The 24386-nt window shown below is 56.2% G+C and overlaps 1 protein-coding gene across 1 annotated transcript; it reads right to left on the bottom strand.

The window, feature by feature from the left end:
* Positions 1-511: 511 nt before the first annotated feature.
* On the bottom strand, positions 512-24371 carry VOLCADRAFT_103937 (uncharacterized protein; the record flags this gene model as incomplete). Its single annotated transcript, XM_002948428.1, has 33 exons — positions 512-552; positions 3158-3413; positions 3810-3984; positions 4288-4352; positions 4837-4885; positions 5358-5471; positions 5989-6107; positions 6289-6543; positions 7001-7151; positions 7570-7694; positions 8252-8437; positions 9255-9442; positions 10151-10331; positions 10783-10863; positions 11299-11349; positions 11860-11919; positions 12299-12433; positions 12979-13266; positions 13686-13889; positions 14252-14492; positions 14986-15143; positions 16377-16538; positions 17033-17173; positions 17274-17363; positions 17436-17527; positions 17622-17673; positions 20396-21037; positions 21270-21279; positions 21614-21809; positions 22408-22538; positions 22933-22978; positions 23221-23406; positions 24128-24371. 33 exons carry the CDS (start codon positions 24369-24371, stop codon positions 512-514), a joined length of 5115 nt encoding a protein of 1704 aa, XP_002948474.1.
* Positions 24372-24386: the final 15 nt, after the last annotated feature.

The raw sequence follows: 24386 nt of genomic DNA, 5'->3' as shown, positions 1-24386 counted from the left end.
TTTTGTCTTTCCCTGCACAGCACAGGCGCAGCCCATAACGCGAGCGACCTTATGTGTTTGTGTCACTTTTTTTTGAGTTGCGGCACCCCCCGGTGCGAGCGCAGCCCCTCTTTGCGTCGTACAGTCGTAGCACCCTTTACGGTGTCGAACGGAGGCGGGGCAGAGGAGTTGCATAAAGCTTTTCGGCCTTTTAATCTGGGCGGCTATGGGGACGTAGGAAGGAATAGCAGAGGGAATGCGCGTGCACGGAGGTGTACGGCATCCGGGTGTCGTCTTTTTATGGTACAACACATGCAGGTTTGGAATATTGCACAGCAGCAGCATGGCATTATTCATTCCCGACCGTGTTCAAGTACAAGTGTATAATTGTTTGTTTAGGGGTTTTAGAGGTCTTGATGGTTATGTGGCAATGACTATCAGCTAAGTATGGAGTGGTCTATCAACGGCCTGATTAGTGGCCGTGTACCTGTGAGCTGTTGGATTGCCTTTATTTGTTACATAGGTGTATAATTCATATCAGCGCCATGCAAAAGTCGATTATGGAGACGTCGACTACAGAGACGTCGATCATGGAGACATCAGAAGGGTGACTGGTCGCCTCTAACCGCTTAGTTGGTCGATGCTGATCAGAGGGTTAAATTTGGAAAGAACGTGGAAGATGTATTTTTTAGGTTTTGTGTTAGCGTGAGGCGGTGTTTATTCATCATCTGGCGCTGCGAGATGCTCAATCGCGACTATGTATTCATTCCGAAAGCAATTATTACATACTTGCTGTTCATTTTGGTCTTTGATCTTAGTAAAATCTCTTTTCCGCGGCTCACGGTCTCTTCGGATTGCGAACTTCAGTTGGCTTGGATCAGCTGCGCCACTTCCAGCCATCAACTCAGGTCCAACCACGCACTAATTGTTGTTATTTTACAAGCTCAAATCGCCCGTGCAGTGGATTACCTCGGCGCTGACAACTCAAGGCCACGTAGAGCGCGTAGTGAACGGAATCCGTTTAGCGTCCATAATTCAACCATCAATCGCCGCGGCGGTCGGGAACCACCGAACAGCCACCGGCATCTCACGCATTATCCCCACTGCTACGAGCCATTTGGGCAGGACCGCGAGCCAGCTGACATAAGCCTGCTAGCTCGTGGGATTTGGGTCGATATTGAGCCAAAATCGCTCTTAACAGTGAAAAGCAGCAGCTGTGCTTTAAGGGAATGAAAAAAACCGAAAGCACAGCTGTGCTAGATGCACTTGTCTAAGGACGTTTATTGTATATAGAATCCTGCGTTGCCCTTAAAAGTTTAGGTCAGATCGCGCGGACCGCCCTACGTGGAGGGTGCGGCCTTTCCGGTGCTGTCCCTTTCCTTCTTGGTTTTGCGGGGGAAAAAAGCAGACGAGTTACCTATCGCCGTGGATTTGCTCTTCTGCCTTGCAGTCATCCCTTCATTCTCATGCCTTTCTGGCCCGGTGCTTAACGCTTCCCGCCCTAGCCTCTGCTGGAGCACTGAGCTGGTGATGGTCTTCGGTTCTCCTCCATTTAGGCAGGAAAAGGTCGTACCGTGCGCCTTTTGAAACGTAGCTGTGTAAACGCATCACTGGGACAAACAGGCAAGGACGAAGCGGTTGTGGCGTGGCCTGGGCAAAAAACTAAAACTTAAAATGGCGTGAGGGTGTGATGGGTTTTTCGGGTTTTTTCAACTTCACTAGTTTCGAGTCAGTTCATGCAAAAATCATATTAAGCATTCTTCTGAAATACGTTATCCACGAATACTCGTTATGGGCGGTGCCTCTAAAAGATTTGCTGTACTTTTGAGAGCTGTGAATGGGCAGGGGTGCTGCCTAAAGGATGCAGCTGCACAGCAGCCGCGGCTGGGAAAAGCGGCTGGGTTTCTCGGTCGCCGTGCAAGGCTACAAGCCAAGCAGCCCTGTCCCGCTCCCCTTGCCTTCTTCCCTGACGTGGCTAGGCCCCATTGTCATTAAAGGAGCCGTGGCAACATTCTTTGCAAACACTGGTCGACACCGACACCAACACCTGCCTGCTGCCTGCTTGCGCGGGGACATGTTGCCGAAAAAAAGGCGCTCGCCTCGCCTCCCAACGGACGCAGATATTGCTTGACGGGCGACACGCCGACGACCGACAATTTTTCCAAAGGCCCAGCCACCAAGTCGTCCATGTGGCTTATAAACTCAGCTCGGCGCGCTCGCCCGGCGCACTGAAGGTCTCCTGAAGCCCATACCGTTATAGCTGGTGTATGCACAGACGTCACATATGTACAAAATGGCATCCCGCCGCCCCGCAGCTTGAGTCACTTTCATTTCACTTCCGAACTGCCAACACGCCCTTCGCCACCCTAAGGGCAGCCATCCCTAAGGGCAGCGGTCATCAGCCGATGCCGCCAGCCGCGCGAGAACCGAATTCCCTCCTCCTCCGGAAGCACCGCGCCGCGGAGGAGGGCGCACAGCCAAGGGCCTCCTGGACCGCAGCAGCAGCAGCACCACCACCACCACCACCACCGCCGCCGCTACCACCAACACCACCGCTGCATGCCCAACCCAGAACCCACGCTGCAATCCCTTCCTTCCCTCCTTCCTCTTCGTCCATCCATCCGCAGTCTAGATCGCCACAACGGACCCAGAGCCGTCGTACAACGGACCATCAGGGCAGTCTCCCGCCCTTCCCCTTTCCCCCCCCGTCGTTTCCCACCCACAGCTCGCTCTCCCCACGTCGGTCCCCAACCGCCCCTCCCTCCCTCCTCTCCTATAGAGGCATGCAGCCAACGCAGAGGCCAGCCAGCAGTACGAGGAACGAGAGAACGCCAACCAGGAATGTTCAGGGGCGCCGTGCCGTATGCGTATCGCATATCGCGCTGTACCACGTCAAACCACAGGACCCCTTCACTGGCGGTCACCGCAGCCACATCAGCACAGATTGGGCCAAGCCTAAGAGAAGAGGACCATGATGACCGAGGATGCGCCTCTGCACCCGTCCCATCCCGCACCCAGATAGAGTGACAGACAGACAGACAGACAGCACCACCAGCCCTAGGCAAAATCGGGGGTTACGGCTATAGCTACTGCTACAACCTGCCCCCCCCACGCGCTTTGCTCGGCCGCGGGCCCATGCCGACACCTAGGGGTCCGCCGCCGCCAAGCCGTACGGCACCTGAGCTCGTGGGCGCGAGGCCGCCAGCGGTTGGGGGAGCGGGGCTGTCGTCGTCGCCGTCATCGCCCGGCACCATGCCCTCGGGCCGCACGGTCGTGCGGCTGAAAGGCGCCGAGCCGCGCTCCAGGGCGGCCATCTCGTACTCGTCCTGCTCGAAGAAATGGCCGCAGGGCCCGCAGCACAGCGGCACCTCGCTGTCCATGACGCGGAAGTACTGGCGGGGGATGACCGGGTTGGGCCAGGTGCGGACCATCACCTGGCCGTGTGGATGGCGGCAGTGGCGGTCGTGGTGGTGGTGGTGGTGGTGGTGATGACGATGAGGGAGGGAGGACGGAGGGCGGGAGGCGGGAGGGAGGTTAGGGGCCGATAAGAACATAAATAAAAAGGGTCCCGGCCCTGGCCTACTCTGTGCAGTTAACGAAGCAGGAAAGAGAGGCGCACGGACGCTCCCCTAGCGGGATCTGTGTGCGTATGTACGTATTTGGGAGGTTTTATAGGAGGATTATATAATGATTAACGCGGTCACCCAAGGAGGAACGCAGCCAGAGCCACATCAGGCTGCCTTACCGGAGACGTAAAGAGGGTTTGTTTCATTGGAACGTACTAACCGCCGCAACAACCGTTTTTTCGGCCGAAATGAAGGGCCCCTCACCTCCGCGGTCTTGAGTCGGCGCAACATGGCCCGATCTACGCGGATGGTGGTGTTGGGCACCATCATCTGAGCCGCAAAGGCGTCATCCATGCGGTTGATTTCGTCCTGGTCCAATCGTAACACGTTGCCACCCATCTCGGCAGCCTTAGCCTGCCGGGCAGCCCGCTGCTCCCGCCTGGAAGCAGGGAACCAGCACAAGCACATGAGACAGACAGACATGCAAACAGACATGCAGACATGCAAATAGACAGACAGGTAAACACAAGGCCTTAGCCTCGGCTCTTGCGAGGTCTCTCCCCGAGCTCGTGCGATAGCATTCGTCGGGGTCCTTTCTTTTATCGACTTGATTATTTATTCCCCGCATGCGCAAGGTTATTGATTCTCAATGCATTTGTATTTGCGTTCGCATTCACAGGGTTATAACGTCTGTTTTGCTTTTCGTGTTTTTCGCACCAACCCGACACCCTTATTGGCGTACCTTGCCGCCTCCAACCCAGCATCCTCTCCCAGCAGCCGCTGCGCATCGTCATCCTCAATGCCCGGCTGCGATGATGTGCGGAGAACATTAGATACAACGACGGTGAGAAGGGAAATCAAGGGGAGAGGGGTGTTGGGTCCAGGTGTAGAACGAAAATTTGGGGAATGGATGGACGGCGCTATCCTTGACGTGTGGTGTGGATAACCGGGCTCACTACAGACTCTTGGGACGACAAATTTCATTGGCTTTGGTTGAGTTTTGATTCTATACATGTATGCATAGATGCTTTGGGTACATTATACTACACATTACTTACTACATACATGCTTTGGGTTGCGAGGACTGGGTCCAAAGGATCAACCGCTGTGAAGAAGTTTCCTTTCTGGAAACCTTCAGCAGCTCTAAAACCCGAGTTCGGTTGGTTTGCTGGTTGGCAACTCTTGGCAACTGGAGCAGCGCCAAGAGTTCCCCGGGGCCCTGCCTCCCGTTCCTAGCCGCGCCAACTCTTCAAGTCCACCCCCCGCCCCCGCAGCTGTCTAAGGCCCTCACCTCCAGCTCAAACTCCACGACGGGCAGGTGCTCGAAAGTGACAAACGACCTGTGCAGTTTGGGGGGAGTAGTAGGGACGGCAGGCTGGAGGTGGGTGGGGCACCGTGAAGGGCTCGGATATCAGGTTGTGACAGGCTGTGGCGACAGCTTCTTGTCGCCGCGAGTACAGTACAGCTCCCTGCTGGATTGCGGCTTCTTTTATTCCCGCCCTCCTTCCGTCCCTTTACGCCACCTGCTACGCTACCACCTGCTCCTCTTCCTCTCTACTTGCCCCCGCGCCCTCCCTCCACTGCGGACGACTCGAGTGCACCTGACTCTTCCAACCCCTTCAACCCTCCCACCACCTGCCGACAAACCCAACCATTCCATCCCTCTCACCACCTGCCGCGTTTCCACCACCCTTTGGTCCTTCAGCTCCCACCATGTAACTCCTATCTATCTATCTATCTATCTATCTATCTATCTATCTATCTATCTATCTATCCATCTCTCTCCCCCCCAACACCCACACCCACACCTACCTGATGAAGGGCGCCCCGCAGTTGATGCAGTAGTCGCCCTGCGTGTTGAGCAGCGGGTTGGTGGTGGTGCAGCGCCAGCACACCGGCAGCAGGTCCTCCTTGTCGGAAAACGGCCTGCACCAGGGAAGAGAAGACAAAGGAAAAGACGGGAAGGGAAGGAGAGGGGAGGGAGGTGCGCGGACGGTGATGGGGGAGGAGAGAGGGAGAGAAGGAAGCGGCGAGGAGAGGAGAGTAGGGAAGAAAGATGGCGACAGAAAACCCACCATGTCATCACCCTCTCGTTGACCCCGTCCTCTCCTCTATCTATCTCTATCTCTCTCCCCCTCACTCCTCCGTCCCATTCATGCCTCCCTCCCATCTCTCTTCCTTTGCGGTAAGTATCTGTCTATACTCCTGGAGTATCCGTCTATCTCTGATATCAGCTTTTCACTCGTCTGCGGTTTCCCCCTCCCCCTCCCCCTGCCGCAGCACTCCTTCCTTGCCAGCAGCTTCACTCGTTCACGTGGTTCGTCTTTTCCCCCCTCCCCCTCCCCCTGCATCCTCTCAGGAGTGCGAAATGGTGATTGGGTATTGGTATATCTTAGTGACCATCTGTCATCTCGCCCTCCAGCCCTCCGCCTTCTCCCCTCACTTTGATCGGATGACCACGGAGGCCAGGTCCACCTCCGCCTGCCAAGCCGCGGGGAGCACCAGCGTCTGCAGCTTGTTGTAGGCGAAGCGAGCCAGCTTGAAGGCACCAGCCTCCACAGCCTGCGCAAAGTGAGGGGCGGGGGATTATGGAGGGAGCGGCTTTAGGAAGGCTTTAGGAAGGCTTGAGAGCCACGTATGGCTTGAGCCGTGGACTTCCGGAATCTTCCGAAATCAAGGGAAGGATTCTTCCGACGAAAAGGTGATAAAGCACCTGGAACAAACATCACGTGCTGCCATTTACCTGCTTCGCCATGACGTACACAATGTTGACGACACTGACCCCCAGAGGCACCTCCCGGGGGGGCAAAGTGCGCATCAACAGGAAGCGCGAGGCGTTGAACAGCGTGTCGGGGTGTGTCGTTCGGAAGGGCGAGTGCACGCTCTTGTGCACAATGTCGTACGCGTAGTACACCTCGGCGCGGTCGTACAGCTCCGTGAAGCGCTCCAGGGCGGTGCGATCCGAGGGCGACATGGCGGACGGCGGGTTCTTGATGCTCTGCGGATGAGGGTACGACAAGGTACAACATGAAAACGAAACATTAAAACTTCGGGTGGGCGGGTTAAGTGCGGGCTTCGTGGCGGAGAAGTAAAAACCCGCCACGTGCTTATCTGCTACGCAGTGTCTTGAGTTGCTGTGGACCAACAGTGGTGGGAGCCCGGTCGGGGGCCGACTGTCGGGCCCCACTGTAACACAATCCATTCAAACTACTTGTCCTGCATAAATCTTACTTATATCGCAATCTTTCCTATAAAAAAACGACGTTCGTCTTGACGTGAGGGATGTTTCATGTCCACATCATGACACACCACACCGGAAGGGGACTTTCCTCTGCTCCCGCAGCTCCAGTCCAGCCCGTTTCGTCCAAGTACTCAAGAATTTTACACACGTATATAATAAAGGTACACAAACAACGCATGAATATAGAAAACACGGACACAAAAGTCCTCCTTACCTTGAGCGCCTCCATCGCCAGCTGGTAGTAGTAGAAGGCGGCGTCTGAGAACCTGGACTCCACCACCGCATTGCCGCACAGCTGCTCCAGGATGCGGGTGGCGAGGGAGGGGAAGCCGCCCTCCTGGTAAGCAAGGCGGGCCTCGTCAAACCTGGGGGGGGAAGGGGAAGGGGAAGGGGAAGGGGAAGGGGAGGGGGAAGGGGAGGGAATCATGCGCAAGAAGCGAAGCAAGGGGTGAGGTGGTATCCTAAGGATTATAAGGAGGGGAGGGGGGAGCGAGGTGGGGGATTGCTAAGGCGCAAGACACAGGGGACGGGGGATAGGGTGTAGCAGGGGATAAGAGGGGAGGGGGTAAGAGGGGAGGCGAGATGAGGAGGGGCGGACGTTGGGGAGGGGGAGGTGGAGGGCCTGTGGGAGAGCTGAGGCAAGGCCAGACACGGTGAAGCGAAGAGGAAGAAGGACAGTGAAGGGCATGTGGTGTAAAGTTGTGTGTTTTTATAACGCGTTTGCACTTATGCGTGTGTATATATGTATGTGTATGTGTACGGCTGGCCAGCGCGCAAACACACCTGTCCTGGCTGCTGAGCCACTTGGCGTACGGCAGGTAGACGTCCTGGCGGCACTCGGGATGCGCGTGCAGCAAGAGGAACGCGTCGTCCCACTTCTCAGCCTCCACGTATAACGTGATAAGGCCCTACAGAACAACAGCCAGCAATGCAGGAAAAGAAGGGCAGGGAGGAAGGCTCAAACAGCTCTTCAATTTACGGATCTGGTCACGATTGTACAACTTTTCGAGGAAACCAAGCCGGAGGAGAAAACGGCCGAATCAAACCGATACTTCAACATCTCGTGATCGTCGAAATCCACCTGAATTTTGTTAAATCACGCCTGTTTCAAAAAGAAACGATCGGTGGATGCAGATCCCGTGTGATTTGCCCTCCAGGATACTGCAAGAATCCAGAGGGGGGGGCCCCGTCTACAAGGATATGCTATGTTCCCGGCTAGAAAGCTATAGACCTAGAAATCTAGAGAGCTTGAAAGCTAGAAAGCAAAATGAAGCACGTTAAGGTTGGGGGTTCAGGAAAGGGAATGCGGGTGAGGCGAAGGAAGGATGGGGCTGCTAGTTACTGCGCCGCGTCGCGCCGCAAAGCCGGGGGGGGGTGACCACCGACATCTGCAGCGGAGTGACCACCGACATCTACCCACATCACCAACGGCCAACGACCAACCCCTCTATCAACGACCAACGACCTTGGTATCGTCCATCTTGAGCAAGGTCTCCTTGGCATATGCAAAGTTCGACGCCCGGCGGAAGTGCCCGGCACACATGCCCAGACAGCGCGCGTCGGTCTTGTCCAGCTGCCTGACCACCCCGATGAGCTTGTCCCACCATTGGTGCTTGGCCAGGATGGCAATGGCGCGATCGTACTTCTTGGCCTGCAGGTAACGTAAAGAGCGGGGAGGGAAAGACGAACACGAATAAGTGAAGCTGCTGCCAAGGAAAGAATGTACAAGAAGCAGGGGAGGGAGGAAAGGGGAGATTCATTTGACAAGAGGAAGGAATCTACAGCCGACGTCCAATTACAAGAAGTACGAGGAAAAAGGGAGAGGAGAGATTTGGGAAGGCTTGGAATTTAAACCCAAGCGCGGCGCGGCGGGTGCTGGGGCTTGTGTACGTGGTGGTGGTGGTGGTGGTGGTGTGCCAGCATGTGTGTGATGCCGTTTCTCCCCCATCCCCGAAATGCACGCAGTTACACGCACACAGACTCAACGGTGTGTTGCCATTCTACACACGGACGGACGGACGGACAGACGCACATACATACATACATACATACATACAGGCAGGCGGCTGGCAGAGGTTAAGGCCTGACTTCTGCTCCCAGTCGACCCAGTCAACCCGGGTTCAAATCCGCCTGCCGGCTCCTCGGGTGTTTGAGGAGTGATGAAATGGGAGGTGGCCCCCCATCATATGGACGGTGTAGGACGTGATAATATCAACTTGCGAGCTGACCAGGAACTAAGTTGATGCGCCGTTGATCCGCTAGATTTGGTTGGATGCTGGTGGTGAGTTGCCGAACCCAACGAATACATTCTGAAGTCGGATGGGGTGACGGATTAGGGTACCCCTCTAGCAGGGGAGAGCAACGACGGCCCCGGGAAAGGGGGCCGCTGGCGAAGTTAACCACCCTTTAACAACATACATACATGCATACAAACACGCGCTTCCTGGCAGAAGGCAAGGCACACGCACCTTGATGTACATCTCCGCAGCGGCGTCGTAGTTCTTGACCTCCTCGCTCCATTCCGCCTGCCGGTTAATGAGCTCCTGTACGCTGCGCTGGTCGCCGCGGCCGCTGGCGGCAAACTCCTCCGCCCACTTCTTGGCCTCATCGAACTGGCGCAGGTCAGAAAACATCTCCATCGCTTTGTCCACCGAACCTGCAGACAGCGCGCGGAAGAAATATTGCTTGGTGTGTGTGTGTGTGTGCGCGTGTGTGTGTATGCTTGAGAGAGAGGAAAGGTGAGGAGTTAGGCGGGTGAGGACGGTCTGCAACATCCCCAATTGCGGAGGCATGAGGACAACGTGCAGTTCGGTCAGGACAGATCCTGAGGGAGGTCGACGGTACAAGAAAGGACGTGGGAAAGGACAGGGAATGGCACAAGGACAAGAAGGGAGGCTAGACATAAAGGGACAAGAAGGGAGGCAAAAAGGAAAAGGCAGCAGAGAGAGAAGGCCGCAGGGAGAGTGTGCATGTGTCGGAGGGGGAGTTAACCGGCTGGCCAGGGTAACCTGCAAGACGTCACATACACACGCACACAAACACACACACGCACACACACGCGAGGCAGGAAGGATGGCGTGGGCAAGTACGGTACACGGGAATCTTCTTAAAAGGCGCGCTCCTTTGCTTCACCCCTTGCCCTGAAACCCAACATTCTTCGCATTTTCCGTTAACATACCACCGGCATGTGCTATTGGCCGCTTTACAAGGGTGACAGGTACAAAACCTACCTTATAATCTCCCGTCGCTGGCGCTGACTAAGGTACTGCGCTATGCCACTCCACGCTGTGCTACGCTATGCGCTATCCTATGGGCTATGCTATGCGCTATGCTATGCGCTACGTTCCCAGTCGGTTCCACGCACCAGCTTGCGTGAACAGCCTGGCCGCCTCCTGGTACCGGCCCTGGAAGGCCATGATCTCCGCCAGCAGCAGCTGCTCGCTGGTACCCCCCTTGCGACCCGCTTCCGTGCGGTTCACCAGCTCCACGAAACGCACGTCGCGGATGCGGATAAAGGCCTTGCGGGCCACATCCAGGTTCAACGCCTGTGGGTGAGGGTGGGGGTGGAAGTGGGGGCGCAGGGGCGAGGGATCAAATGCAAGACGGTGCAAAGGGTCAACTGCCGAAGGATGGACTGCGCGGGAAGACAGAGAGAGAGGAGCTGGGAAGCCCCGCAGGGAAGCCCCGCCAGCCAACAGCACCGTCCCAAGGGAGGAGAGAGAGACAAAAATAACTCAATTGCGTCAGGACTGTGTCCCCCGCGACTCAGGATATTAAATCACATACATACATACATACATACACACACATAAATACATACATACATATATACATACATACATATACATACATATACATACATACATACATACATACATACATACATACATATACATATACATATACATACATACATACATATACATACATACATACATATACATACATACATACATATACATACATACATACATATACATACATACATACACGCACCTGCAGAGCCTCCAGCGCCAGTTGCTTCCAGTCCGCCTCCGTGACACCCAGACACGCCACACGGTACGCCGACTCAAAGTCCTGGGAAAGGCATCACGACACCAGCAGCACATGCAAGGAGCAGGGAGGAGCGGACAACCAAATCAAAAGCCAAGTCAGCCGCTGTGTGAAGAGCAAAGTTACACAACTACTCAGCTGTCCGGTGTGCAATGTTCAGCTGCAATCCTCAGCTACGATTTTCTCCTCAGCTACGAATGCTTTCCTCAGCTGCGATTGCTTTCCTCAGCTGCGATTGCTTTCCTCAGCTGCGAATTTGTTTGCACACCCAGCTGCTCCGATGTGCGCAATAACGGCCCATGCGTTGTGGTGAAGGGCAGGCCGTGAAGCCGCACGGGGCAGTCTGTTGTTTTGAGAGCCCAATCGACTGCCAACCTTAGCACAGCACAAGGTGCGCCGTAACGGCCCCGAGAACCACACCTCGACGCGGCACCCTGTCCCTTGCCCGCCCTATCCCACCTTGCGCTCCAGATAGCGGTACATGGAGGCCGACTGTGGCACATCGATCGTCTGTGACATAGGGGGGCCGAGGAGGTGAGAGGAGGTGAGAGGAGGTGAGAGGAGGTGAGAGGAGGTGAGAGGAGGTGAGAGGAGGTGAGAGGAGGTGAGAGGAGGTGAGAGGAGGTGAGAGGAGGTGAGAGGAGGTGAGAGGAGGTGAGAGGAGGTGAGAGGAGAGCGGAGCAGTCAGGCAGGCGGTGATATGAAGGCGGAGAGGTGTTCGTTATTCACAAGCAAGCAGAGCAGTATGTGCTGGTGCTGGTGCATCTGGTGCATCTGGTGTAGCGCACAAAGACAGAAGAAAGAACAGCAGGGACCAAGCATAGAGGGGTTTTACACCACGATGGATGCGACAGCGGGATAAGGGCTGTGGAGCTGAATGACCTTGCCACCTCCAATGCCACATAATAACAGGGGGACCATGGGGACCAGGGCGGGACGGGGGGTAGGAGGGCAGAGCCAGGGCCATCCCAACCCGTCCCATCCCCTCCCCAGCGCCCTTCGACATGCCCGTGACCTCACCTGCATGGACACGTAATGCAAGCAGAAGATCTTGGAGCCCTTGAAGCCCACCACGAAGCCCTGTGAGAGGATGGCAGCATATGGGACGGGGAAACCAGAGGACGTCAAGATGGCAAATAGGTGGACGGAAAGGAAAATATCCTCGGGGGGAAATGGAGGCCGACGGGACCACGCGGGATGCGACGTGTGACATGGAGGTGAAATGAAATGAGGGATGAACCTTGAGCGGCTTGGTGAAAAGAAAGTGATTGTCTTCGCGGCTTGGATCTCCCCTCGTCTTGGGCCCTAACTTTTCCTCGCCAATGAACCCCACCACCTTCTCCTCCACAGCCACCACGCAGCTTGTTGGTTCCATCTCTGAAGTCAGACATGCATACATACATACGTACACAAGGACAGACGCGCACACGCACCGGCACTCGCAAACGCCCTCCCTCACCTGCAGCTTCTGCTGGTGCAGCGGAAAGTCGCCGGTCTTGATGGACAGCATGCCATTGCCGCTGTAGCAAAACATGTCCTCAAATTCGCTGTTCCAGGCCACCGAGTTGGCGTTGCTCTCCTCAAACACCAGCTCCTGTGAGCCGCACACCACACAAATTGGGCCGGAATCAATCAACAGATTCACCGATACAACAATATCGGAGGATAGGTGCAAGCAGCCTACCGAATGGAATGCCCGTAACATCGGTATCGGGTATATTTTTTATTTTACACCGCACCACAGCACACGTCATCATCATGTTCATACATAACGGACGCTTGTGTGCGTGTGTGCCGATGAATTAAATGATATGAGCCACGTGCATGCGTGTGTGTGTGTAAGTGCATGTGCATGTGCGTGTGTGTATGTCTAGTACGGCACGGTTGTCGGCGGCCAAGCCCGTATAGACAATCCCCTCTAATGGGCGTCATGACATCCAACCGTGCCCATGGTCCTTCGATTCCCGGTTTCAAGGACGCTCCTCAGCTCAACACTTGCACACGCTCGTGATGAACGCTCCTTTTACCACCACAAACACAAATCCGCGATGAACTTTTAGAAACATCCCAAATTGTAAAAACTCGCAAAGAGGATTTGAACCCACACACACACACATTCGCGTGCGCATGCGCGCGTACCTTGGTGATGAGATTGTAGACCAGCACCTTTGCGTTCTCATCCACGACAGCCAGCTTGTTTCGCGAGGAGGACAGGTCCAGGCAGCGCACGGACGCGGTGTGCTTGATGAGCGGGATGGGGAAGGGGTTGTCCACAAAGATCTTGAGGATGGCGCCGCTCTTGAGCCCCACCAGGAGCCCCTCGCGCCTCGGCGGCCCGCCCACGACCTTGATGTAGCGGATGACGCTGTCCAGCACCCACTCGCGCTCCTTGACGCCGTCAAAGTTGTACAACTGGAGCTTCTTCTCCTGTGGCCGGCATTCCGTGTTTTTACATCCATTCGTGAGTGGGTGCGTGGGAGCAGCAGCGGCAGTAACAGCAGCGGCAGCAGCAGCAGAAACAGCAGCAGAAACAGCAACAGCAGCAGAAACAGCAACAGCAGCAGAAACAGCAGCAGAAATAGTATGGTGTGTTGGGTCAACGTAGGAAGAAAACTCGGAAGTCATACAGTACACTGTCCAAGAGAGGATTTAAAATTTTAACCAGTTCCAGACTCCCTCCCCCTCTCCATTCCCTCTCTCTCCCCTATCCGCCAACACACCAAGACCCATCAACCGACGCACCCAACCTGACTTCCTCCACTCTCCACCCCTCATTATAACACCATCCCTACTTTCCCTTCCCCTCTTCTATCCCTCCCCCTCCCCCTCCCCCTCCCCACACACACCTGGCAAAGAATGACGTGGTGTGAGGTGACTACCAGCAGGTTGCAGTCCAGTTTCTGCTGTATCTTGGTGGCGGACTGGTAGTGCATGTCAAAGTCGTCCGCGTTGGCCAGCTCGTAAATGACCACCTTGTTCTGCAGCTGCACCGCCAGCTTGTCCTTGTACACCGCAATCTTCTTCACGTAGTCCTTGCACTTGATGCGAACCTGCAAATGAAGGTGATAGGTTTGCGGGAGGAGGGATGATAGGTTTGTGAGATGTGCAAGGGGCAGCCCGCTGGGAGCTGCGGGGCCATCATCATATAGACGGTGGAAAACGCAAAGAGCCAGCTGCACACGCCCAAAGCGGTGGGAGGGCGCAGTTGGGAGGGCAGGAGAGTGGTTAAGGAAGGGGGGAAGCCCGGGAAAGGGGGGTTAGGAAGGGAGCCCGGGTTGGAAAGCGGCCGGGAGGGGAGGGTGGGAAAGTCGGCGGTGCGCGGCGCCCTACTACCCCTCCCCACCCACTACCTACAGGCCTCGACATCCTGACATCCTTGAACATCTCGTAGGCAGGTAGCCCACCTCCTTACCTTCTGCTCCGTAATGAGGTGTTGGATGATCACATCCGTCATCTGGTCGCGGTAGGCGTAGCGATCCTGGTAGAGGCCGTGTACGGTGGAGAAGATGAGCTGGAACATGGCAATGCCGCCCAGCTCCGTGCCCACTGCCACGAAGTTGTGTTTCGGCCGCGGCCGCACCGCCCACACCCAGCTATCCCGCTCCGCAATCTTGGTCAGGTAGGTGCCGTCGCGAGTGTAGAGGTGCACGGTCCTGAGTACGAGGAAAACACAGCAGCAGCGGAACGAGGAAGGATTGAGCGGGTGGGCGTGACACGGGTGGTGAGAGGGGTGGGACAGGCTCAAAAAAGAGCCTGTCAAGGGAGCTGGAGAGGGACGTGGGGGCTGACCTTGACCGCGACGGGCGGCGTGGATGGATGGATGGAGAGCACGGGGGAAAGGGAAAGGTGGCAGCGAGCGGATTTGGTAGTGAGACTAAGAGTGACCGAACCCCCATCGGAGTCAACCCCTTTGTAAAAAACGATGCCAAGAGATTCCTGCCTTCCCTCCTCTACCCGTTACCTAGCCCGCTGCTGGTCACACCACACCACACCACACCACACCACACCGCTGGTCACATCCTTTCCATCCTGTCGGCCTCATGCCACGCTCCCACGCCTTCCGGCACCACCCATTCGCCCTCCGTCTCTCCCCCGGCGGCCCACCACACACCACACGCACACACACACACACGCCCGCGCGCCTACTTGTCCGTTCCGCTGACGGTGATGTACTCCCCGCTGCTGAAGTACGACACACACAGCGGGTCAAACGCCAGCTCGCGGTCCTTGCTCTTCTGCTGCCCGCTCATCATGTAGAACTTCAGGAAGCCGTCAAAGCAGCCCGCGCACAGCACGTTGGTCTCCTGAGGCATGAGGTCATGAATTCATGCGGCGGTCGAGGGCGAGGTGGTGGGTGCGTAGATGGACGGGAGAGCAGGCGAGTAAGCGGGAAATAGACGCAGCAGGACGCGCAAGGAAAAGGTACGCGAGAAGAAGCAAAGACCGTGAGGAAAACATAGCGCCATCATCAACTTTAGTCATTACCCGCTTCATAAACCAGCAAAAGGGGCTCCCGGGGATGGAGGGGATGGCAAGCGGCATGAGGCACACGTCAGCAAGAGGGCCGTTTGCATGGGGGCGTAAGGCTGTGTGCAATGACGATGTCGTCGCGAAACGATCTGACGCAATCACCCAGCGGTCCTTGGCCCATTGATGCGCAACGCACGCCCGCAGTCCCGCGCAGGCTTCCTCCTTGCCGTAATCTTCGCATAAGTCCGTAAAAAGAAGGTAACGTTGCAGAAGCACGTTCGAAATCGATCTGGGTCAGTCGCGTTTGGCTCGTTAATATGTCAAATCTTACTATCAAGCCTGCGGAGCTTTTCCTCCTCCACACGCCCTCCAAAACGGGGCGATGGAGCTTTGGAACACTTTGGAAAGATCCCCCATCGCACGGTCTGGACGTGTCATCACCCTAAAACACTTCCTTCCGCGTCCCCCCACGCTAGCATCACCCAGACTCTCCTTAGCCCTCATAACTTCCCGTCCTTCCCACCCAAAACATTCTTCACGAGGTCTCCCCACCGCCAACACCAGCTGCAAATCCTGGACCCCATCCCCTCTTTCGCCCTTTCCAGCCTTTCCGTCTTCCCCCCTGGGCCTGCTACTCCCGCCCTGATGCTCCACTAGGGACCGCGGTAGCCTCCCCCCCTTCATGCATAACACATTTTCCGGTGTCCACCTAGTCCAAGTCAGCATGGTTTCCCTCATCAGGGCTCCAGGTCACGTCTCCTCCAAAACGGTGTTTTTCTTTTTTGATGGACAGCCTGACTTTCCCCTTCCCAGCACCCGGGGGTTGGCCGGAGAGCGGGCACAGTTCTCAATGTTCCCAAGCTTTACCTTGCTCAGGGGTTTCCTTCACCCTCACCCTCACCCTCATCCATACCCGCACCCTCACCCACAGCCGCACCCTCATCCGTACCCGGACCCGCACCCTAACCCACAGCCGCACCCTCATCCGTACCCGGACCCGCACCCTAACCCACAGCCGCACCCTCATCCGTACCCGTACCCGCACCCTCACCCACAGCCGCACCCACCACGGGGTTCCAGCAGATGCTCCACACGGGCGATGGCCCGGTCTCAATCCGGTGCTTCTCACTCCCGCCCTTGTCGCGAATGCTGATGACGCCGTCGAAACACCCCAACGCCAGGTAGGCTCCATCGGCGGTCCAGGATATGGAGCAGATGCGCGACGCGACCTGTTTCCGGAGCAGTGCCCGGCGCCCGAACGCGCGCGGGTCACGATGATCATGGCCATAGTTGGGTTTCAGTCAAGGCACCGTCGATGCAGCATATTTAATTGCTGGCTGTTCTGATTGTTCTTAGCGGCATTCTGTACGTTTGGCAGTGATTGCTGCTGTCTGCTTTAGATGCAGCGATGTGGCTTTATTAACCCTTAGTAATTCCTTTGCGCTGTAGAGGACAGGAATAGGAGGACAGAAACAGGTGGAGGAGGAGGAGGAGGAGGACAGAGCCGGGAGAGGAGGGCGAGGAAGATGTAGGCACGACTTCGGAAGGGACAACCTCTATATCCCTTTGCAGCTGCGGCTACTGTGGAGTCCCTTCTTAACCCAGGGACGGGAGTGTTTCTGGAAGATGGAGGGGTCGAAGGGTTGAACGGATTTTCCGGCGGCCGCTGGCCAGGAATCGAAGAGAACCGCACGGGAAGGGGACCCCCCAAGGTAGGACCCACCTTGTGTTTTGCTACGGATTTCTGCTCCGGAGACCAGAGCCCCACGTCCGATGCAGTAGCGCTGGCCAGTTGCTGGGTGACCGGGTTGTATGAGAGGCACTGAATGGCGTCGTTGTGGGTGTATTTTAGGATGCCCTCCGCCTGCGATACCCGGAACCGCATGAGTCGGGGTTTCACGGCCAGGTGCACGCCCCACAACCCCCATTTCCGGTGCTCCGGAACCAGATAATATTAAGCCCACCTTGCTGGTCCAGATGATGACCGTTTTGTCCGCGCCACCTGACGCGAAGCGCTTTCCATTTTGGGCATACGCTACGCAGTATATAGAGTCCTGTCGCAGGAGCCAGGCCTCAATTTAAGCAAAGGAAGCAAAGAATCTCATGCGGGGTGCAGGAAGTCACACCTTATGGCCTTTCAGCGCGTGCAACAAGTCGCCGTCCGCAGCATCGTAGACCAGAACGCGATTGCCGATGCCGGCAACGACTTGAGATCCATCTATGATTGAAAAATGGCAGACAGATTGCGGGTTCTATAGCAGAAGCCGGCTGCTGTCGGACTTCACTGGACGGCATGTGAACGCGACACTCACCTGGTTTGAAGCACAAGTCATAACAAACATTACGGATGCCGTCCTTCTCAGGCTGTGTTTGGCAAGTCGTGTAGATCAATAATAAGCTAGGTTCATCAGGGTGCGACTAGAAACACATGCCTTCGGCAAGGCTGCCACTTACAGGTGTCTCCTGCCAAGCAACGACGGTCCGCATGGCTGTGCTGCTTTCCTATAAAATATTACTTCATGCTAATGATTGACAACATAACGACGGGACCGCGGGGCCGACTGGGAGCGGTTTCTCCGTAAGCTCCCAGCAAAATGGTGAACAACAGTTCAACAGAAAAAATGCTTCCCTAACTGGAGAATGAACACCAGTGATTTGAGTCAGGAAAGCCGCGAAGAAGGCGCGACGTCAAGAAACGACCCCGCTCAAGGTAAAATCGTATACGAAGGCTAAGTAAAAATCATAAGTAACTGGCAATCCAGTGTATGCACAGCTATAGTCAGCAAGTTGACCGCGCAAGCCGTACACCCGTTTCGTTAATCGCGCATTTCAACGGCACAAACACACCACTGGATCATAGATGTAAACCGGCAGATGCATATCCATGAAAGCTACAATTGAAAGGGGCAAGTTGTAAACTTCCATGGTGCCGTACCGAACGGGTACCGGCAACTAGCCCGAACGCTTGGCAACTTTTGCTCGCGATCAGCGGAGAGGCAGGCCACGTGGGCAGCCTAGCGGATGTAATGCCCAGGGAGACGAGTTCGTACACGTGCAACCGTTAACGATAACCAGTAACCCTCACCGTAAACCAGGAATTCCGGTCATTATGCGGTGGAGACAAACATTCTTCAAGCCTCAAATTCTTAACGAAATAACAACGGCCGGCCGTATATATCAACTTCCGGTCAGCAAATTTCTAGCTGGGTATTCGTTGGGGCAAAGCCCAATGAAGTTGATATAGGATTTTTCGGCGCGGCGCGTGGTGACGCCCCCTTCTCCTAATAAGCCGCCAACCCAGGGGCCCTACCTGCCACTCTAACCTTCCCCATCCACTACTGCGAATGAGCAAAGGTCCTTTGGTCTGCATGCACCACCAAGCGCATAGCCATTTCAAACCAACCCAACTCCAGATTACTCTCTCCTTCAGGACGGTATTCGCGTGTCGTACCGTCGTACCGCACAAAACACAAAGCTGTGATGTAGCCATACCCGATGCTTTGACACCATCATGTTCTTTAACCGTCTCAGGCAGCTGTGCTCACAAGATCGATCTCTATTGTACTACCTTATGCACCCTACAAGGTTTAGAGCGGAACCAGAGAACATAATTTCCATTCTTGAAAATCGTTGGTAGTAAATTTGTCAGTGGGTAGCGGAAGTGCGTCCCACCTGGGCGGAATATACTCCACATATTTGGTCTTCCCACCGCGCCCAAAGGCGGAAGGTGGGCACTGGCTCATAGCTCATAGCTCTTTTTTCGTGTATTTTTTAAAGATTAGCACGTGTTTTATTTCCTTGTACCATGATCGCCGCATTTCCCGCATCGCGCACCGCAGATCATGAAAACACACACGCGCGCACAGTACATGCATTTGTCCGTATCCGTACCCGTACGCAATGGACCCGCGTGCGTCAGCGCCAGAGGGGGAGAAAGGCATGCAGGTCACTACCCTATTGACATTGCGGACAGCAACAACCCTATTATTGCAACATGCCTTCCTGACGCCCAACTCACCATGTCATGCTGTAACAGTTAAAACAGCGCAGCCACCATATGCATGTATGGGTGCTGAACCCGAAAAGTCACACTGACTTTAAAGAAGTCGGCATAGGTGAGAAGGATGGGGGTGCCCCGAAACATCGCGGGGAAGGTAGAGGGACTGCCAGGCTAGTGGTGGCCACGGGTGAATCTGCCCCCCCCTACTTCACACATACATACATATATACACCGTCGAAGAAGTCAGACCATCGGTACCTATACGCGCGCCGCAGGATGGTGCCCCTCCGAAAACGGGGCAATTAAAGGAAGAGAGTTCTTCACACGGGAGAGGAAGTAGTTCAAGGGATACCACAACAACAGCAAAAACAGCAACAACAACAATATCAACAACGGACGTAGTGCCGCGCGCTCGCCCCTGCACTGTGTCAGGGGCCCCCGACGGTGCTCATCCTTTCTCGGGACGAGCCGCCCCCCCACAGTGTAACACCCCATCCCAGCAACAACAGTGACAGCAGCAACGGCTCCAAAAGGAAATACAGGAATTGAGGCAGTGCGAATTATTTCGTCCTACAAATAAACTTGCAAACACGGGAAACAAGGGGCGGCATGCATCCACCTGCAGGCCTCGATAGCTGCTGGTCTTACCCCCGGCGCGGCGACACTCTACCGACCCCCACATCACTATTCACCCTTTGCCGCATAACACACATACATACATACATCAACCTGCCGCCGAAGCACACACAGCCTAGCATTTTACCCCGCTTTCAGCACAGCATACAAATACGCATACATACACACGCACAGCCTGCTGCCGCGTTTTGCTGCAAGCGATGCGCCCTGCGATCTACTTCCAACACAAACACACACCCTGCAGCAGCAGCTTCGCGTGGCGTCCATCCACAGCTACAAAAGCTCATACACATAGAGAGGAGAAGGGTGCATGGTAGGATGAACAGGATGGGCACCATCCCCTTGACGGATACCGTGACCGATGCCTACTTTTAAACGACAGGCGCGCATACAATTCTCCTAATACGCAACAAGGTCATCGAAATCCTCCAACCCATACGGCAAAGATACCTGCGATTTCATCGAAACGCGCCCAGCGTCATCACCACCACCACCACCACCACCGCTACCGCCCCCATTCGGGAGCGTCTTCTGCGGTCCCGTCTTTCGCTCCAAGGGCACAGCGCGACTCTGCCGGGCGGGCCCTCTCCGCCTTCCTCCGCCACGGGCCGGCACGTCGACCAGGGGCTCCTGTGGCGCATCCTGCTCTGCCGCACAAGCTGCCGCCACAGCAGCTTTCCTCAAGCCCCGGGACCCTCCGTCCCGAGTACCTTCGCAAGCTTTCATTACTGGCTGCTCCGCCGTTACTGCTGCTGTTGCTGCTGCTTTCTTCCGCGCTTGGTATCGGCGACCGCTAGCCCCACCACGCCTGTTGCCAGGCCCATCCTCCGCATCTTCATCATCCTCGTCGTCGTCGTCGTCGTCCTCGTCACCGCCGCCAGCAGCAACATCCGCCGCGGCGCGACCGCCGCTGTTTCCACCCTCGCTGTTACGTTCACATTCGCCCTGATCATCCAACTCTTCGTCGTGGCCGTTCTGCTTCCCGCCCGATGACCTGCCCTGCTGACCGCGACCGCGGCGCTTCCCGCCAGGCGCCGCCGCCTTCTTCCCCTGCCGCAGGTGCTCCGGCAGGCGGTGCTGTTGACTGGCCAACTCCGAAATGAAGAGGGTGTTGTGCGCCCTGGAAGCCAGGGCCGACGCCACGATAAAAAAAATCTTCTAGCGCATACTTTTAGACAGCCTGGAGATTGCATTCGTGTCATATGCTTAGCGATAACACTGCCGGAAATAGGTGCAGTTGAAACAATGCGTCGGAAGACTGTCGGAGTGGAATGGCAGGCATCACAAAGCCTGGCAGGAGAGTCAGAGTCAGGTTATCTGGCACGTGTGAGAGCCTGCGGAAGGAAAAAGCACGTGGTGGTGGGGGGAGGGAGAGCGGGCGGGAGGGACGGAGGGCGGGAGGTACGACGAACCAGGACGAGAGAGGTAAGACGAGGGAGGGCGGGGGGCAGGCGGGCGGGAGTGGAATGGGGAGGAGGAGGTACTTGAGGAGCGCTAGGCGCGGGGTAGAAGGGAGTGTGGGATCATGGACATAAAACTCACGCGAGGACTCTTAACACATCCCCAAAAGGCCCCGGGGAGATAAACGCCCCGGGGAGGAGATGTGGAACCAGATCGGCACCTTACCCCGTCTCCACATGGCCCCCGGCCCCCGACCCGCCACCTTACCATCCGGCATAGGGCCCGAACCGCTCAACGAAGACCTGTTGTACTTCGCCGTGCACCTTCTTGGTGAGGCTCTTGCCGGCCAGCTGCGGACAGTAGTACCGTACGGCAATCTGCCATACGTGGGTATCTACGGGGATGGCCTCGTGCTTGTCCAGGGAGAAGAGGCAGATGCAGGCGGCGACCTTAGGCCCGATACCTGGCGGTCGCAGAAGGCAGGAAAGAGGACAACAACAACAACAAGAACCCCAGCCGCAGCCGCAGCCGAGTCCACCCACAGGAGACGATGCGGGTGTTAACACAAGTCTGCAACCCGGCAAGTTGGCCTAGCAAGGCGGATGGCTGGCAAGCAGAGAGAGAGAGAGAAAGAGAGAGGGGGATGCAGCCAGCTGAAAGAGGAGTTTGGAACCAGATATGGACGGCTGCTGTCATTCCTTCCCGCAACCGAAATCCTCCTCTCCCACCGGGCCCGCCGACGCACCCACTCCTCATCCGGCCCCTCCTCCTGCATCCCCCAGCAAACGGCACTACGGCCATCGGCAGCTGTTCCGTCGGCTTTTGCACACATCCCCCACCCCCTCGATGACTTCATCGCGCTGCACTCCAGCAGCAGGTTCGGACCTCTTAAGGACACACTAGCAGCAGTTCACTTCCCACCTCCCACTTTCTCATGTTCACTTCCCACCTCCCACCTCCAGTTCACTTCCCACCTCCCACTTTTTCTCATATGCTCCCCCGGCCCCTACCGGCAATTCATTCCTTGTTTCCCTGCATTTGATTCCCATTCCTCTACCCACCAGGGAGATCCGTCAGGGCCTCCACCGCCTCCCCTAGAGCCACGTCTCGGAGGCCCAGAAGCCATGCACGTCCCCCGCCAGGCTTGGACAACAGAGCGCGAGTCGTCCCCACGATGAAGCGGGCACGGTAGCTGCCGAGGCGAAGAAGCCAGGACGCAGACGGTACAGGGGGACAGGAGGGCGGATTATAGTATACCAGACCAAAAGCATAAAAGTAAAAAAAACAGTCCAGGGAATGTCCAGGTCTTGACTTCTTGGGCTCGATTGTCTCGCCATGGCAGCTGAGGAGAAAAATGCTAAGAAACTGGTTTACTGGACAAACACCTTTCTCCAAAAGAAGACGCGTTGACGAACCTTCGCGTGTAGAACTGTTGTCGCTGAGCAGCGCTTGCTTAATGAAGGAGGCAAAAGCAACAAAAACGCCGAGCGAGGTTGCGATGCGACGCGCCGCTTTTCCTATCCCTTTTGCGGCATCGCACAGTGCACCACGTTGGCCCACCCATCTGCCTGCCTCTGAACATGTACCAGGAAGGGCCATGGCCTCCATTCGCGAGGAGGAGGCGCAAAGCACCTAAAGAAAGCGTCAGGTATGGGGGAGAGAGAGAGAGAGAGAGAGAGAGAGAGAGAGAGAGAGAGAGAGAGAGCGGGGCCCCAAGCATTTCTGCAGGCAGGTCTTCGGAGCCAATCCCGACCAATCCTACCCGAAGCCAGCCGATCTGAGCTCCTCCTCCGTCGCCCGGCTTAGCTGCTCCAAGGTGGGAAAAGAGTAAAATAACGACAGCTTCTCCCAGCTTCCAGCTGCCGTACTCCCACCTGAACCGCTGGCAGCCGCCACAGCGGCAGCGCCAGGGGTCGCTGGCGCCGTGGTTGGCTCTAGTGGGGTGCCGTACATGCTACAGAGGCGTTCCACCATGCCATGGATCCTGGAAATGTGGTTGTTGGACGAGCAGATGAACTGGAACAAGCACTCCAGGGGGTCCTGTCGCAGCATGCGGGCGCCTGGAGGGCGGCGAAACGGAGGGAGTGAGGAATGCTAGGATGATGCAAAGAAAGGCGAAGCTCAAATCAACTGGTAAAAGAGTCCAAGCAGCAACGACCTGGATGCCAGGTGAGGGAGAGGTAGGGTGGACGTAGGTGGAGATGGGACGGCGGCGAGCAGCACCCCCCAAAAAAACCGCAAATCGCAGAAGGGCCTTTGGACCTGTATGCTAGCAGGGCGGCTGCAAAGGTAGTGTCCACAGTCAGGTGGTGGGACACGCAGGACTGGATGCCTCTAACACGGGTGCCTCTTTACAACATAGACAACCAGGAATAGAGCCGCCGCCCGAGAAGGACCGATCGATGTGCAATCGGTGCTGCAGTGGTGCATCTGCTTGGCAAAGCTGCGAGAACGTCTGTACCCTGCTCACGCCCCCTGTTTATGATATCTCTCAGCCATAACCCGATGTAGCCCGTTGGGCAACATGCGGCAATCAGTTCACCTCGCCGGGGCCCTTGCTTGGTGCATTTTTGGCTCGTCTGTCCATTATGTCCATGGGGGCCCCCCTCCGGCTTTTGCGGACACCCCCCCACGTGTGTGCGGAACTTGTAACTTGTAATCTGGATAGTCTGCCGGCAGTTCAACATTTTGTTGCTTCGATATACCCCGCTGGCCCCCACATACGACACCCTTTGTGGTAACCCGGCTGGATCTGGATCTGGATCTGAAATCCCCGCGGACCTGGAAAGTGGGGACTGACTTCGCGGAAGCGGCTGCAGCTCGCCGCCCATCCGATCGCAAGGTGACACAGCCTTGTTGTATCCAAATTGAAGTAATCGCGAAGCACGGCGGCGTCCTCGGCTGCGTCGGCACCTCGGCCTCGTGCTAGTACACGGAACAGTACGTCGTTCTCGGACTGGTAAAGGCGTACCTGCATACGACTTTCAAAAATTGAAATTGGTTTGGGATCGTTTGGGTCTGACATATCGAAGCAAAGTTT

Source organism: Volvox carteri, assembly GCF_000143455.1.
Source record: "Volvox carteri f. nagariensis unplaced genomic scaffold VOLCAscaffold_10, whole genome shotgun sequence".
In the NCBI taxonomy this organism is placed as follows: Eukaryota; Viridiplantae; Chlorophyta; class Chlorophyceae; order Chlamydomonadales; family Volvocaceae; genus Volvox; species Volvox carteri.
Note: the sequence above shows the minus strand (reverse complement) of the source record. Positions and strands in the feature narration are given on the sequence as shown.